The sequence below is a fragment of the Bos grunniens genome, chromosome 28 (genome assembly GCF_055505025.1).
Source record: "Bos grunniens cultivar Pamir isolate PY7600 chromosome 28, Bosgru_T2T1.0, whole genome shotgun sequence".
NCBI classification, from domain to species: domain Eukaryota; kingdom Metazoa; phylum Chordata; class Mammalia; order Artiodactyla; family Bovidae; genus Bos; species Bos grunniens.
Genome location: NC_141192.1, coordinates 40984403 through 41000848, shown reverse-complemented (window position 1 = coordinate 41000848; position 16446 = coordinate 40984403). Strand labels below are relative to the sequence as shown.

The 16446-nt window shown below is 45.9% G+C and overlaps 1 protein-coding gene across 15 annotated transcripts in view; it reads right to left on the bottom strand.

Moving 5' to 3' along the window:
* Positions 1-10902: 10902 nt before the first annotated feature.
* The window catches only part of SIPA1L2 (signal induced proliferation associated 1 like 2), a 249055-nt gene continuing 243511 nt past the window's right edge, over positions 10903-16446 (bottom strand). For all 15 annotated transcript variants that reach the window (XM_086381084.1, XM_086381087.1, XM_086381083.1 and 12 more), the window contains 2 exons: positions 15380-15461; positions 10903-12165 (listed from right to left, as the gene is read on the bottom strand). In XM_086381084.1, the coding sequence (XP_086237210.1) occupies positions 12019-12165; positions 15380-15461 (229 nt within the window). In that variant the 3' untranslated portion in view covers positions 10903-12018. The remainder of the gene's footprint in view (positions 12166-15379; positions 15462-16446) is intronic.

Here is a 16446-nt window from a genome sequence, read left to right as displayed (position 1 = left end):
GAGATGGAACCCACATCTCTTACGTCTCCTGCATTGGCAGGCAGGTTCTTTACCACTGGTGCTACCTGGGTGGGCTTCCCTGCTGTCTTCCCAACCTGTCCCTGGGTTGGGAAGATCCCCTGGTGAAGGGTATGGCAACCCACTCCAGTATTCTTGCCTGGAGAATCCCACAGACAGAAGAGGCTGGCAGGCTACTGTCTTTGGGGTTGCAAAGAGTCAGACATGACTTAGTGATTAAATAACAAGCAGGAAAAATGCATTGAAAATGAGTAGGTAGGAAGGGGAATCCCTGAAGCTGTAGCAAGTTACCTCCAAGTGCTTAGTGTGATGTTAGCCCCTCAGAGGTACAGTCCACTGCAGAAGCTCCGTGGTCCAGGTTTCTAGCCCCTAGTGGACAGACTGCGGTAGGAGAAGGAGAGGAAAGTGGTCCAGGCCTGCTGGTTCCCATCCCCACCAACCAGAGCTCCCTGTGCTCCCTTTAACCACAGGTGGCTTTTCACCTGGCCCCACAGCAGGATTCCTGGAAGGGTCCCTGCTGCCTGTGCAAGCAGCAAAGCCTGGTCAAGTCTTGACCTACTCCAGACCACTGCTTCCTTTTCTCCTTCCAAAATCTGGAGCTTTGACCCCAAAGCCAAGTGTACTTTGCTCCCAGCTTAGTGGATGTGTTAGATCTCATCCAGAATGGGGAAACCAGGATCCCAGACTCAAGAAGGGAAGTCCATCTCAGTGCCTCCCAACATCCAGATACCCGCTCTGTCACTCAGTCGGGCATGGACTCACCATGTGCTGACAATGTCGTCTCCATCTTTCATGCGATTCCATGGAAGAAGCTTGGAAACCTCCCCTGCAGAAGAGCTGGCTGAGCCACAGTGTGGGGCATGGGGCTGACCTGATTGGCGCAATCCCCAGCAGTGTGGAGGTCAGGCAGCAGTCTTGTGGAGCAGCACAAACAGGAAACAGCCTGCCGGTCGTTCCTGGGCCCCTGCAGGGACTCCCGCCCAGGGAAACCAGTTCTGGACATCTGCTGGAGCCAGGCACAAGCTCAGATCGCTTTTGTTTTGCCAGGTTTAAAAATGTAAAACTTGGGAGGAGGGTGGGAAATGCTTTCACTGCAGGAGTTTACTTTGGCAAGGGAGACAGGCTGGCATCCCTTAAAATGAGTTGGCGCCTCACTGGGAAAATGCATTATTAGGTCTCTTTGTAGCTCCGTTCACAGCCCAGGGTGCCCCAGCCCACTCTGCCCTGGTGAGATTTGAGGGGTGCCTGGAGCTGAGACCCAGAAGCTAGGTCTCCCATGTCCTGGGTTTTCTATGCAGAGAGGGATGACCAGTCAGCCATCTGGGACTTCCCCGTGCCTCCTCCCAGGCTCAGCCTCCTTCTTCTAATCTGTCCCTGAGTGACCCAGACCAGGAAGGGGCTGCCGCTGCTTAGAGCTGATAATCTGGGCTGGCCCAGGTGAGTCTCACCTGCCTAGGGGCACTAATGTGGCTCCCTCACTCTGGGCACCTGGGCTGCCTTGGGGTTCCCAACTCCATGGTATGTCCTGCCTCCTTCTGTTGTTCCATTGGGTTTCTGCCACTGATGCCCAAGTCCCAGAAGACAACACACACACACACATGAACACACACACGAGCTGATTTACACTGTCTGCCTGAGCATGCGATTTCCACCAGCACTGCCCAACTTGAAAGCAGCCATCACCTATATAGAATTTAGAAAATAGTCCATCATAGAGGTGCACACTGGCAGGAAAAGAAAGTGACTTTACAACAACTGTACTTCAATTAAAAATATATGTATATATTCCTATTGGACAGCACTAGTATATAAGATCAGTGTTCTTGCCTGGAGAATCCCAGGGACGGGGGAGCCTGGTGGGCTGCAGTCCATGGGGTCGCACAGAGTTGGACACGACTGAAGTGACTTAGCAGCAGCAGCAGCAGTATATAAGATGCATTTTCTTTCTTTTCTAAAAATAATTGCTACAAGATTGATTTTTATCTTAAGTATCACTCATGCTTTTTTATTTATTTCTTAAAGATTGTCAATGATATTTTGGTACATTCTTCTATATATTGCCAACCATATGGGTGTGGAGGACAGAAATGATCTAAAACAGTGGAATTATGTCATATCATAGGATCATTTCAAGAATTCTCAACTTTGAGGATCTCAAAAAGAGGTTGATTCTATTACTTTAAATATCATTCTCTTTGACAAAGAAATTGTCAAAATGGGGAAAAAAGGACTTTGTGAAGTTAACCGCAAATTTTGTTTGATTTCTGGTACCCAGGGTGTAAGATGTTTTCCTATCATGCCTGGGAAGAGAGTCAATCACTGTGCTTCTCTCAGCAACAAGTGGGAGATGGAATGAAGACCAGATGAACTGTGGGGCAAAGGCTAGCCTACTGGTGGTCCTGGGACCATCCTCCTAGCAGCCCTTCCCCTGCCCACCCACCCCCAACCCCATATCGCTTGGTTGGTCCTTGTTACAGACTCCACAGCGAATTGTGTTATCTGGTCATAAAGTCATCTTTCCCACAGCCTCTTTCCCTTGGAGACTCAGGCTGTCTGCTCAATGCCCACCCTGGTGTCTGCCCCACAGCAGATAGTGCAAATAGTCTGGGTCAGGGGAGGAAGGGGTTGGGGAAAGAAAGAGCATGTCTTTGGGGGTGGTTAGGAGTTACGTATCAGTGGGAGATGATCCATTGATTATCCATTTACAGGACAAAACTCCCCAAAGTACTAACATTGTACATATTATCCATAAATTATCTAGATCTTAGATTCTGCTAAGGAAAAAAAGGTCCTGATATGAGATGGTTCTTCCAGGGTTTTCTGATATTTGAGAAATTTGACTCAACTACTGATGCTGGGAGGGATTGGGGGCAGGAGGAGAAGGGGACGACAGAGGATGAGATGGCTGGATGGCATCACTGACTTGATGGATGTGAGTCTGGGTGAACTCCGGGAGTTGGTGACGGACAGGGAGGCCTGGTGTGCTGGGATTCATGGGGTCGCAAAGAGTCGGACACGACTGAGCGACTGATCTGATCTGATCCCTTTTTTCAAAAAAAAAAATTTTTCATTTTTGACTGCACTCGGTCTTCATTACAGCATGGGCTTTTCTCTAGTTGTGGTGAGCGGCTACTCTCTATCAGAGGCGTGCAGGCTTCTCATTGTGGTGGCTTCTCTTGTCGCAGAGCACAGGCTCTAGGGCATGTGGGCTCCCCTAGTTGTGGCGTGTGGGCTCTGTAGTTGCTCCTCAGCTCCAGGGCGCTGGCTCAATAGTTGAAGCACATGAGCTTAGCAGTTCCTCGACATGTGGGATCATCCTGGATCAGGGATCGAACCTGGGTCTTCTGCATTGGCAGGCAGATTCTTTACCACTGAGCCACCAGGGAAGCCCCTAACTATCACTCTTAAAAACACAGACTGTGGCTACCTGGTTCCTGCAGGTGGAAAATGGGCAGAGAGCATCTCTTTTTTTTTTTTTTAACTAATTAATTAATATTTTGGCTGCACTCAGTCTTAATTGTGGCACAAGGGCTTTTCGTTTCTGCACACAGTGTTTTTCTCATTGCGGTGCTCAAGCTTCTCACTGCAATAGTTGTGAAGCACAGGCTCTAGAATGCGAGGTGTCAGTAGTTGCGGCATGTGAGCTCAGTAGTTGCTGGTCGAGGGTTCTAGAGCTCAAATTCTAGGCATGGCACATGGGCTTAGTTGCTCCTCGTCATATGGGATCTTAGTTCCCGGACCAGGGGTTGAACCCATGTCCCCTGCATTGGCAGGTGGATTCTTAACCACTGGATCACCAGGGAAGTCCCTGCAGAGAACGTCTTGAACAAGAACTCACTGTTAGTCTCAGCCTTCTCAGGCAGGCTCTGCCCCTTCTCCAGAACTCAGCGTGGGGGTGTTCCTGGTGAAGGACAGCGGGGTATGCCACTGTGGGGTGACATATCCGGTCCAGGCAACTGTTTAAGAGAATTTACCTCTTAACTGCAGAACTGAGTCACACTAAGCAGAGGGGTCAGCCAAGGCCATGTGAACACTCAGCATTCTTTCTCTTCCTGCCAAGGCTGGCGAGTGGAAAGGAAGCAGAATTTGGGGGCGTGCATGTTAAAACTCTGTCCTCTGCTTACGTAATACTCAAGGGCACCAAGGGTTGTTTCCCAGCTCCCTCACAGCTAGCCAAGGCCTGTAACTGGCCACAGAAGTTCTGTGAAAACAAAGACCTGATTAGCTCTTTGATAACTGCCAAAGGCACTGGCTAACCATGACCTCTCCAGGTAAAGGTGCCATGACTGATCAATGGGAAGCCCCAGAGGTTCTGAATGGAAGTGGGGAGCCCTGACCCTGTGTCCTCCACGAGCACATTTGCCATCCATCTGACTTTCTGGATGGACTCCGTTGGCTCGGGTGCAGGGCTAGGCTGGATATTTCTCCTTTTTGAGGAACGAGAAACTGGTCAATCCTCCTAGCACCTCTGCTTGGAGTCTTGAATCTGACCTGCTCTGCATCTGTGCCTTGATTTTGCTCAAGGATTCAATGGTCAGGGCGGAAATTACTGTGGGAGCCAGGCTATCAGCAGGTTCAGTACAGTAGAGTTTATGATTTCAGGCAGTGTTGAAATATTAGGGCTCCCACAATGATTCCTCATCTCAAAGGTATCCAGTGAGGCTTCCTTATTTTTACTTCTCTGTCTTGTTCTAACTTGACTGACATTAATCACATCTTGGGTACAGGGACTTCCCGGTGGTCCCGTGGCTAAGACTCTGCACTCCCAAATGCAGAGGGCCTGGATTCCATCTCTGGTCAGGGAACGAGATCTCATGTGTCACAATGTAGAGTTCTCGAGGTGCAACTAAAAGATAACCACAGGCCACAGTGAAGATCAAAGATGCCTTGTGCTACAGCTAAGACCCAGCACACGCAAATAAATAAATGAAAATATTTCAAAAATCTTGGGTACAGGTATCCTTACCCAAAATGCAAACAGTATATGAAATTCACAAACACAGCACTTCCTTCCCTGTGACTGAAGAATCACCTTATCGCAGACTGTTAATACACCTGGCCTTGCCTGGCTTCCCAGCCCTCAGTCCATCCATCCAGCACAGAGTCCTTTTTTATATAAAGTGAAGGGGTTGGTCCCTTCGAGCTCTATGGCTCTTCTTCCTTCCAATCAGTACCAGGGCCTTCTCATAATGGCCTTTGTTTTCCCTTCCTTTGAAGCATGGTTTCCAGGCTTGAGAATCCTCAAGCACCCCTGAAGCTATTCATCTTTAATCCTTTCCCTGCTGCCCTGGCGTCTGATCTCACCCTTTAGCTCATCCAATCTCCCTGTCCTACCAGATGCTACAACTGCCGAGCTAACTGTGAAAATTTAGGGCCTGGAGCAAACATTTCAGAATCGTTCTTCCTCTGCTTTGCATTAATTACCAAATTAATCACTCTTTGGAGAGAGGGCTTCTTCCCCCATTGCTTCTCCTGCGGGCCTCCAGAACTCAGCTTCTTGGAATGACGTCTGTCTGAATAGATGGCCATCGATCAAAGTCTGGCTGCTCTCTGACATCCAGAGAGCACATTGGTGGTGTTATATTTTCCTGCATTTGTTCCAACAAGCCTTTGAGGTAAGATAACGAACTCATTCAGGTTCCCACCCCCAACTTTTAAATAAACAATTTATTCTTATTGTGATGAATTACACATCAACTTGGCCATTTTCACCATTTTAAAGTGTCCAAGTTCGATGCATGATACTGGGTGCTTGGGGCTGGTGCACTGGGACGACCCAGAGGGATGGTATGGGGAGGGAGGAGGGAGGGGGGTTCGGGATGGGGAACTCGTGAATACCTGTGGCTGATTCACGTTGATGTATGGCAAAACCAATACAATATTGTAAAGTAATTAACCTCCAATTAAAATAAAGATTCATATTAAAAAAAATAAAGTGCCGAGTGCATTGGCATTGAGCGCACTCATATTTTGTGCAATCACTACCGTCCGCTATCCACATCTCCCCAAACCGAAAGTCCGTGTCCATGAACACCACCTCATTCTCCTCCCCCAGCCTCTGGCAACCATCATTCGACTTTCTGTGTCTATGAATCTAACTACTCTGGGCACCTCCTGTAAGTGGAGGTTGTCCTTTTTTGCTGGCTTATTTCATCTAGTGTGATGTCCTCAGGTTCATCCATGTTGTACCCTGTGCCAGAAAGTCATTCATTTTTTAGATTGAATAAAGCCCCTTAGTTGGTATAAACCGCATTGTTTGTCCATTCACCCTCAATGGGCACGTGGATTGCTTCCTCCTTTTGGTTCTGTTGAATCCGGGCTACTGTGAACATGGATCTGTAAATATCTGAGTTCCTGCTTTTAATTTTCGGGGAGTAATGACCAGAATGAAATTGCTGGATCACATGGTATTTCTGTTTAATTTTTTGAGGACCCCTCATACAGTTTTCCATAGTGGCTGCACCACTTCACATTCCCATCAACTATGCATCAGGGTTCCAGGTTCTCCACATCCTTGCCAACACTTGTCCCAGCCCTATCCTTTTCATTTATGATACAATTCATCACAAGGTATAACTCAAGAGGAGACAAGGCCATGCATGATGAAATCTCAGAGAAGAATAAAGGTAACAGGTTTCTATAAGAGGCAATGGTTATCGCAGAAGGACTGGCGGTGTCAAAATTTCCAAACAAGGTATTGAAAATGGTCATATATATTGGCAAATGTTTTTATAAATACAATGTGCATCTATAAGTTAGATGTTAGCATCCATTAATGTAATGTATTTATATGGTAGAACTAAGCTCATTCACCCAAGCTGTTCTTTGAATGAGTGAAGGTGGGATTTTTTAGGCATCTTTCTGCACATGGCTACTTTATTAGAGAACATTTAAACAATATAATTTCTCATTTGGAAATCAGTGTCACTGACAGGAAGAATCCTCATACAGACACTGAGACATCAGACCATTAGGGTAGCCAAATTTAGTTAAATTTTACATTTCAGGGCAAATCTCTTAAGAGGCTCCTGCTTTGAAAGAATAGAACAAGAACCTGTTCAGTTAGGAAGAAACACTGGATTTCAGAGTTCATCTCCACAATGAAGTTAGTATAAGCAGAATGTCCCCCATATGCTGTTCTCTTTAACTAGGTTACCAATGCCTCCTTCTATTTAGAGCTCAGCAACTCAAGAGATGAAATGGTTTTAGGATGATGTTGACTGAATGGTGGTCTTTGAATAGTTAAAGAGTAGTGATAAAAAAGATTCTAGGAGTTGAGGAGTTAAGCCCTCAGACCCCTGCACCCTGATGTCAGAGTGTCCCTTTTTTCCCTGAACAGTGCTGAGTTCTCAAGTGCTTAATTTACAGAGATACAGAAAGCCCAGTCTCAGAATTCTCTATTCATGGCAACGGGAATTGTGGGTTTTAGCCTGCTGTTTGGCAAGCCCTCAGCCCAGATGGGGTTCAGTAATGACTTTCTGCAAGGTGTTTAATCAGATCCTAGAAGAGTCCACGACTGCCATGTTTAATTATTGCGGTTTAACGGAGCATTCAGCGAGATCCCACTTGGTTTGCGATCAATGATTATGGTCATGGGGAAGAGAGGCGAGGATCCAGATGCCCGGGCCCCATTGACGCTCTGCACGACGATGGAGAAGCTCTCCCAGGGGCTGACATGTCCAGCTGCAGGTGTGTATTTATAGCCATTTTCTCCAAGTCAGCACCAATTTAGGCGAGGCAGATGATTTACCGAAATGCTATGACTCTGAATCCCCTCCTGTACATGGCCTTCCTCCCCATTTCAGTGCACAGGGAAAGGCGAGGGGAGAAGCTGATATTTAAACAACAAAAGTTCCTTTACATCAGCACCCAAGGGACTGATTGATAGATGCTGATGGCCAAGACGTGGGTAGTCTAACCCTTAATCCTGTTCTCTAATAAGTGGCCAAATGGTATTTACATGTCAAAGGGGTTGATGATTTTCTTATCTGCACTTGTGAAAACCAAGCTGCTCTGCGAATTTTCAGTAGGTCGGATATTAGGGATGGAAAACAGAGGGTGGTATGTTTCAGAGTCTGCTAATTGAATAGTTGAATTTTCTGATATTAAGATGAACTAGAGGGAACAAAAAATATATATATTTTTAAGTAACAGTTCCTGAATCTTACAAGTCAAAATATAAGAATGTCACTTTTGGAAGTGATGCTCATTTAAACCTTTTATAAAATTCACTAGAAGACTTTCTTTGGGCTTAAGCTTTTGTGTGTAAGTCTTATTATTGGCAGTCAGGAAGTTAGGGTATGGATGTGAGAGTTGGACTATAAGGTTGAGTGCCAAAGAATTAATGCTTTTGAATTGTGGTGTTGGAGAAGACTCTTGAGAGTCTCTTGGACTGCAAGGAGATCCAACCAGTCAATTCTAAAGGAAATCAGTCCTGAATACTCATTGGAAGGACTGATGCTGAAGCTGAAACTCCAATATTTTGGCCACCAGATGCAAAGAACTGACTCATTTGAAAAGACCCTGATGCTGGAAAAGATTGAAGGCAGGAAGTGAAGGGGACAACAGAGGATGAGATAGTTGGATGGCATCACTGACTCGATGGACATGAGTTTGAGTGAGCTCTGGGAGTTGGTGATGGACAGGGAAGCCTGGAGTGCTGCAGTCTATGGGGTGGCTAAGAGCTGGACGTGACTGAGAGACTGAACTGAACTGAGGAAGTTAGGTCTTTAGGTTAACTTGGAGGTCATAGGTCAGAAACCCAATGCATTCCTTGGATTTTTGCATGTCTCTGACCATGTTCTGAGGAGCATCAACAAACACATTTCCCTCCCACCTGCCTTTAAGCACGTGTTGAATTAAACCCAGTTAACTCTGTCTACTTTCCTTTCTGCTAGTGTGTAATATGCATAAACTGCATTGGCTAGAACTAGGGGAGTGGTTTTAAATTTGTAAGCACCAAATCCACAAATGTTCAAGTGAACTGGAACTGATTCTTACTAACCAGTCACCCAAAAGGACAAAGCACCTCCTCCTGCAACCCTCCCTTCCTCTGCTCCATCCCCCAACTTGGAAATTCTGAAGAGCAAACATTGGCTTGATTTCAGAGGATGTGAGATGAATCAATAACTTTCAGGGGCTGGGACTAGAAGTGGTGGGCCTTTGTCTCTCAGAAAGGTTTGCGTGAGTCTAGTTCACAGGGACTATGGCAGAGAGAGTGGCTTTGCCATAGATGGTGCTTGTTCTAGTGATTCACCTTCCTTGTGGGAAAAAGAGTAGGGTCAACTGTTCAAAAGATCATATTCACGGCTTCTCTACCACCAGAGTTCTTTGGTCAGTCTAAATTTCATGTCTGTTCTCTTCTTAAACCGCAATCCAGGCTTCCCAGGCCCACATTTTACACAAGGAACAAGTAATGTTAATATCCATGTTCTCCACTACTGACCATTGTCACAGTTCTTCATGAAGAAATCTATGAAGAGCATGCTTCTTACTGTTTTTTATAGATATCTCTTTGATCTTTGGCTCTGCAGACGAGCACTATGGTTTATGGTTTCATAGTTTGAAGGAGACTCAGTTAATGACATGTCATCAATTTCTGCATTTTAATGGGTTAGCAGGACAGACGATTCCTGGCATTTCAAAGATAACTGTGATATCAATGAAGGCAGGACTGTATTGTTATATTCTCTGTCCATGTCAAGTAATTTATATTTTTAATGATAAATCTGCTCCTTAAGACTGAGAATAGTGGGATAAAGCCTATGAAATACAAATTAACTTTGTCATATGTGAAAATGGCCTTAACACATAATAGATCACTGCATATGGTTAGGGAAAAACCTGCTTGATATTACTTATTCTGAAATAAAAATGACTTATAGTGGATACAGTCTAATATTTAGTTTATACACAGTAAGTCCATACAGAAAACTGTGCTGAGCTGCTAAGGGCACATTTTGTAATTAACACGTGTCCATGAGGACATCAAGTTGCTCAAAACCACACGCGCTATGGGAGGACAGTGATTTTCTACAGCTTGGCTGCTGCCTGGAAACATTCATTTGACAAAAGTCCTATAGGCCAACACATGGTCATGTTCTCTGGCATGGCCTTTGGGGGAAGACTTGAGAGATGATTCATTCTTTGCTAGTATCAGGCAAGAATGCTGGAGTGAATAGCCATTTCCTCTTCCAGGGGATCTTTGCAACCCAGAGACTGAACCCAGGTCTTGCGCATTGCAGGTGAATTATTTAGTGACTGAACCGCCAGGGAAGCCCTAGTATAGACAGAGAAGTATTTCTTCAAAAACAAAACAGAAACCTTCTGGTGGGACTTCTCTGGCAGTCCAGTGGTTAAGACTCTGTGCTTCTAGTACGAGTGACGGGTTCCACCCCTGGCCAGAACACCAAGATCTCACATGCCATGTGGCCTGACCGAAAAACAAACAGAACCCTTCTGGTCTCGTCCATAGGTATGGCTTAGGAAGGTGGGAAGACTGTCCATTCAGGGAGGTTAGACCAGGTTCCTTTGTTTTCTCTAAATAACATCAACTTTTGTATCTGCTTGGTTACCCTGTAAAGCAAAAGCATCTGCATGGCTTCAGCCTTAGTTTACTGAGCTGTAAGATGGGAATCCCAGCACCCAACTAGGAAGGGTAATGCGAGGGTTCAGTGAGATGGATGAAAAGCGCAAAGAACAGGGTCTGGCACGTGGCAACCATTAACTGCTACTAGTAACTCTTTAAATCAGGTTGGGATTCTGTAAGGAGGCTAAGTAGTACTCAGTACAGATTACGGTCCTAAATGACCCAGAATAAATTCTCATACACTCAGATTGTTGACGTATCAGAGCATCAAAGTCTACATTCACCTGACAACACTGTTCCTCGTGTGGACTCATTTTAAACATTTATTAAAAAAAGCAAAATGTACGTTCATCTCAAATAGAACAGTTAAAAATGGTAAAGCAATACAAACAACTTGTTACTAGCAGCATCCAGTTGTTAGAAGGTCCGGCCCCACTCCTCACTCTGCTCTGGCAAGCTCAGCCTCTTCTGAGCCCTCTGCCACCTACACCGCCCTCCGTCATAGTGCAGGTGAAACCAAAGTTTATAAAATTAACAGTTTAAGGTTAAATAAGCTTAAATAAGGGTGTTAAATACAAGACACTTCATCAAAGCTTCTGTACAAAGATAAACAAATTTGGCATTGTACAAGTGATTCTGCTGGCTCATGGCACACAGGAGAGCTCTCGTAAGTAAGCAGGTTGATGCTTTTTTTCAACAGAGCATTAACTATACAAAAGTGAACTAAGAGTTGAAGTGACTACTCAGTGAGCCATTTACAAGGCATATGAATCTTTTTTCTGAATCAGAACACTGTTAATATTCAGGCACCGTTTGCTCCTGCAAATAAATAAGTCTCTAAAGGAACTGCATTTGAACTCGTGTTAGACACATCAGTGCTTTTTTCTGTACCCCCTGCCCCGACACGGCTTTTCCAACTATTTCATCTGCTTCTTTCTTATTGCTAGGATAATGTGGCTGTGGAAATAAAACTACTGTACATCCAAAAAAATAGAGCACCTTTAACATTAAAGTATATGTCTGATTATTTGTTCTCATGTTTATTTTACAATTCTAAAGCCCAAACTATGGTAAACTGCTTTAATATCTCTACCGGGTCACCTGATACATAAAGCCCAACCATCGTCCCTCGTGAGGTAAGCCCACACAGAGCTCCGTTTCAGCAGAGCCTGAAAGGTCCACATTGACACCAGAGTTTACATTCATCTCGACACCAGCGTTACATTCATCTTCACGGGTGTTGCTCTCTGCGGTCACACAGTGGCTCCCTGTCCTGCTGGGGGCATGGTGCTAGACAGAGTGGGACAGCGAACACAGCTACGATGGGCCAGAAGCACAGCAAGAAACCACACGTTGGCGACTATGAAGGGACTCTGGGCTTCCCCAGGGTCCCCGGCTGGGTGGTGGCCTGGTTACGGCTTCTTGTCGATGGTGTTGAAGAACCACTCTGTGAACTTGCGCAGCTGGGCCGCAGCCGTCTGCGACTCCTCCTGCAGCCGCAGGTTGTCCTGCCGCAGGTGCTGTACCTCCGCCTGCAGCACTGCCTTGTCCTGCTTCTCCTGCGAGAGGGGGATGGAGACAAACAGTCATGCACTTGTTAGGCACAGGCTCTCCTCCCAGCTGCAGTCTGAGCGCTTCTATCCCTATTTATGTAGTTTACATATGTGTTTGTTTATTTACTGGGGGCAGAGGGGATCTGACTGCCTGTTCTGGCTTCCCTAAGAACGAGGGTGAGAGTAAGTAACAAGAATATTCTTTCCTGTCTTCCCACTTTGTTCCCAGTAGGAGCCAAGACAGCTGTTACATGGGAAGATGATAAAGCAGTTTTGATCATCTTCTCTCTGAAAAAGGGGGCCTGGGAAGAGGTGTTGCCTTGGATAGGAGGACAGAGCTTCTCACGGCATGCCTTCTTCCTGGACAAGTCAGAATCCGCAGAGCTGCTGATTGTGGGTTTGGTTTTCACCATCTCTTCTCATCTGAAAGCTTTCTTGGGAAGGTGTATTTCCATAATAACCTTCAAAGTGTGCTACTAAAACTGTTTAAATAATCAAGATTTTTCAGAAGAATCACAGAGTTTCCAATAGACAGTAATTTGTGTCCAATAGACACAAATTTGAGCTCCCAAATGCTGAAAGGGATGTCTTGACCAAGAGAGAAAGAGGAGGTCATCCTCACGGTGAGCGCTATTTTTAAAGGGAGGTGACTTGATTGTCAACACCACAGACACACCTGCAGCTGGGAGCTCAGGCTCTTCAGGACACTGGCCCCCTCAGCATGTCTCGTCCTGTCCTTGATGTTTGCTCCTTTTTCCTGTCCCTCCACAACCTGTTCCCAACACCACTTGCCTCATCTAATGAACAAAGACACCAGTCTCAAGAGGAGGCTTGGATGAGGACTGGTTGCTAACTCAGCCCACTCAAGTCTGGTTTTCTCTTGGTCACTACAAGAGAATCAAGCTCCTGTTCTCTCCTAGCTCTGGGGCTCTCATTCCCAGCACAGCTCAGACATCCCTGCTGCAGCCCAGCTGCCAGCCTCTCATGACCCTCAGTCCTTCTCCTCTACCCACGGAGTGTGTCCTGTCACTAAAACCTTCTATACTCTCAACACCTTCTTCCATGACTGTTCCTTTAATTTCAGCTGTAAATGAGTCTTGGCTCTCTCTCGGGGATGCTGCTTTCCCAGCAGCTCAGAATGGTGAGGGCTTGTTTTGAAGAGCACGTTGGTTAGAGGCGAGGCAGGCCAACACCTCGCCCCTGCTGCCCAGGGCAGGTAACTACTCTCCCCTAAAATCCCAGCTCCTGTGAGAGCATGACAGAGCCCTGCTCTCTGCCATGGTCAACTATATCTCCAGAAGATTCTAGAGCATGGTTCACTTTTCTTCTTTCCTTCTCCATTCATCATATCTGTTAATGATTTCAAGACCCAACAGACAATCCATATGATTCAGCCTTTCTGTGATCTTAAGCCCATCCTCCTCACTACCCGTCACCCCGCCTCAGCCATATCCTGGACCTTCAAGCTATTATTGATAACTGCACATGTTCCTAAATGTTTCAAGCCCTGACTGCCTGATCACTGCCTGTTGTCTTTTTAAAATAATTTATCCAGTATCCACCCCTCAAAAATGATCTTAATCCAGCAATCTTGCCTTATGGTCAATGTCCATTGACACCCACTGCAGGGACATTATTCCTCCTCACCCAGCTTAGACTCTGAGTCTCTCAGTTTAATCATATCCTTTACAAACTGCATAACTCTAATACTGGTTAAATTCAACTCTCCAATTATTCTACACCTATCGTGAAACAGAGTTACCAGCCATCCCAGTTGGTCTGAGATGTTCCCGGTGCCAGCTCTAAACCCATCAGGTAAACTAGGATAGCTGGTCATCCATGCTGGCGGAAACACCTAATTTATGCTACAATCCCACTAAATACCCAATTACCCTCCATTCTATACCTTCCTTCCATCCTTATCTCTCACCCTCTTTCCCATTGCTCACTCTCAGTTCTGGAATAAAGAAATAAACTAGAGGAGAACTTTGTCAACCTCTCTCTGTTTGGACTACAGCCGTACCTCACTTCACTAGGCTTTGCAGAGACTGATGTTTTACAATTTGTAGGTTTGTGGCAACCCTGCATTAAGCAAGTCTCTCAGTACCATTTAGCCAACTGCATTTGCTCACTTCATGTTTCTGTGTCACAGCTGGTAATTCTCCCAATATTCCAAACTGTTCCATTGTTATTACATTTGTTATGGTGATCTCTGATCTTCAGTGTTACTACTCTAATTGTTTTGGCACTTTTTAGCATAAAGTTTTTTTTAATTAAGGTATGTACATTGTTTTTGTAGACATAATGCTATTGCACACTTAATAGACTACAGTACAGTACAGCATAAACATAATTTTTATATGAACTGAGAAACCAAAATATTCATGTGACTCAATTTACAATGATATTAGCTTTATGGCAGTAGTCTGGAACCAAACCTGCAGTATCTCTGAGGTAGACTTGCACTTGTGCGTGGATCACTCATACACACTCTGCTCTGGTAACTGTTGAGAACAGTCCCTGCTCTGGGGCTACACCCTCCTTGTTGGGCTGAGGACATTACGCTCTTCACTCCCACTATTACTTCCCTCCCAACTGGGTCATCTCCACCAGCACTTGTGTCAGCTCTTACTTCTCCCTTCTTTCACCAGCAAAACCCTCCCCACCCAGCTATCACCCTCCAGCTACTGTGCCCCATTTCACTTTCCCGGAGAGTGAAGCAGCTACCCAGCACGGCACTGGTAATTCAACAAGAGCTCAGCAAACGTCCATGGAATAAACAACGTCATGTCTTTTGAGGACTGAGCACACTCAGGTTGATGGGTAGAGAAGTCGCTGACTCACTGAGGGGACCATAGCTTGGGGAGACCAGGCTTCCTGGCACCAACTAACTCCTGTTAGGTCAACTCATAACTGATAATCCACTGAACTGACAAATGCTAGTATGCTGCGTGTCTACCTCACTCTGAAGACCGGCCACCCAAAGGCTCATCCTCGTTCAGTCAGATCTACCGGATCTTGTGTCTCCTACAATAAAATATAGTAGCTGTGGGCAAGAGATGGAGTCAGACCTTGGGCATCTCCATTCTCCTTTACTGCTGGGCTTTGATTAGGGCACTTAGCGTTCTCAAGGGTCTTTCTTTTTATTCCTAGTAGTTAAAAGGGGTTGATTGCATAAGAGAAAGAGTTCTGAGCAGCAACTTCCAATTGATTGTTTTACCTTCCGAAGGTCTGTCTGCAGCTGCCGAAGAATCAGCTCCAGCTGGTTGACTTTCCCGGTCAGTGTGGATGGAGAGCGCTCCCTAGCAAGGAAGGAATGACTTAGAACAACTCAAGGGTGCTCAAGTCAGGCCAGGGCATCCAGAAAGTTGGCAATGTTTTCATGGAAGACATTCTATCATGTGCTGAGAGCACAGCAAGGAAATAAATAAGATTGTGTCAGATGTTGAAGGTAAGCAGGTCACTGCTTCGGTAGAAAATTCCTCCTGGGTTGCTTTTGACTTAAAAGGGACTTCAGAATCTCTATTGGTATATACATTGGTAAGAAAAGATAGATGATCTAAATGTGTTTAGGTAGCTGAGATTAGGCAGACCAGAATCAAGTCCTGGGAACCAGATAGAGACTCAATTTCCCCAACTTGCCTTTCTCTATCAAGAAAGAGGAGAAGGCAATGGCACCCCACTCCAGTACTCTTGCCTGGAGAATCCCATGGATGGAGGAGCCTAGTATCAAGAAATTCATCACCAAGATGATCATGCAAGTCATTGATCACTCAAGTTGATAGAAGAGTGGGAATTAGGAGTGGATGGCACTGAGAAAGAAAGTAACACCCTGTGGGTGACGAACACATCAAGAACACAGGGACAGAGGGACTTCCCTGCTGCTCCAGTGGTTAGGACTCTGTGTTGCCCATGCAAGGGGCACGGGATCAATCCCTAGTTGGGGAACTAAGATCCCACATGCTGTGCGGTGCAGCAAAAAGTATTTAAAAAAAAAGAAAAAAGAAGAACACAGGGGTAGAGACAGCCAGCTCCTGGCATACTTCAGTGGGAGGTGAGGGGCTGGGTGGAGGCCCAGGGTTGAGGGGAGCATGTGTGCTCAGGAGTTGAGTGCGTGCAGCCTGGCAGAGGGAGGGTGGTCAGCAAGGTGTCCTGTCCAGTGCTGCTGCCGTGATCAGGTGGCAGACACTGACTGGGGCCACCCCGTCCCACATGGGAACTCAACCTCACCATCCAGGAGGTCCACGCGTCTTGGAGGCAGGACTTGCCCGTGGAGCACAAGCTCCA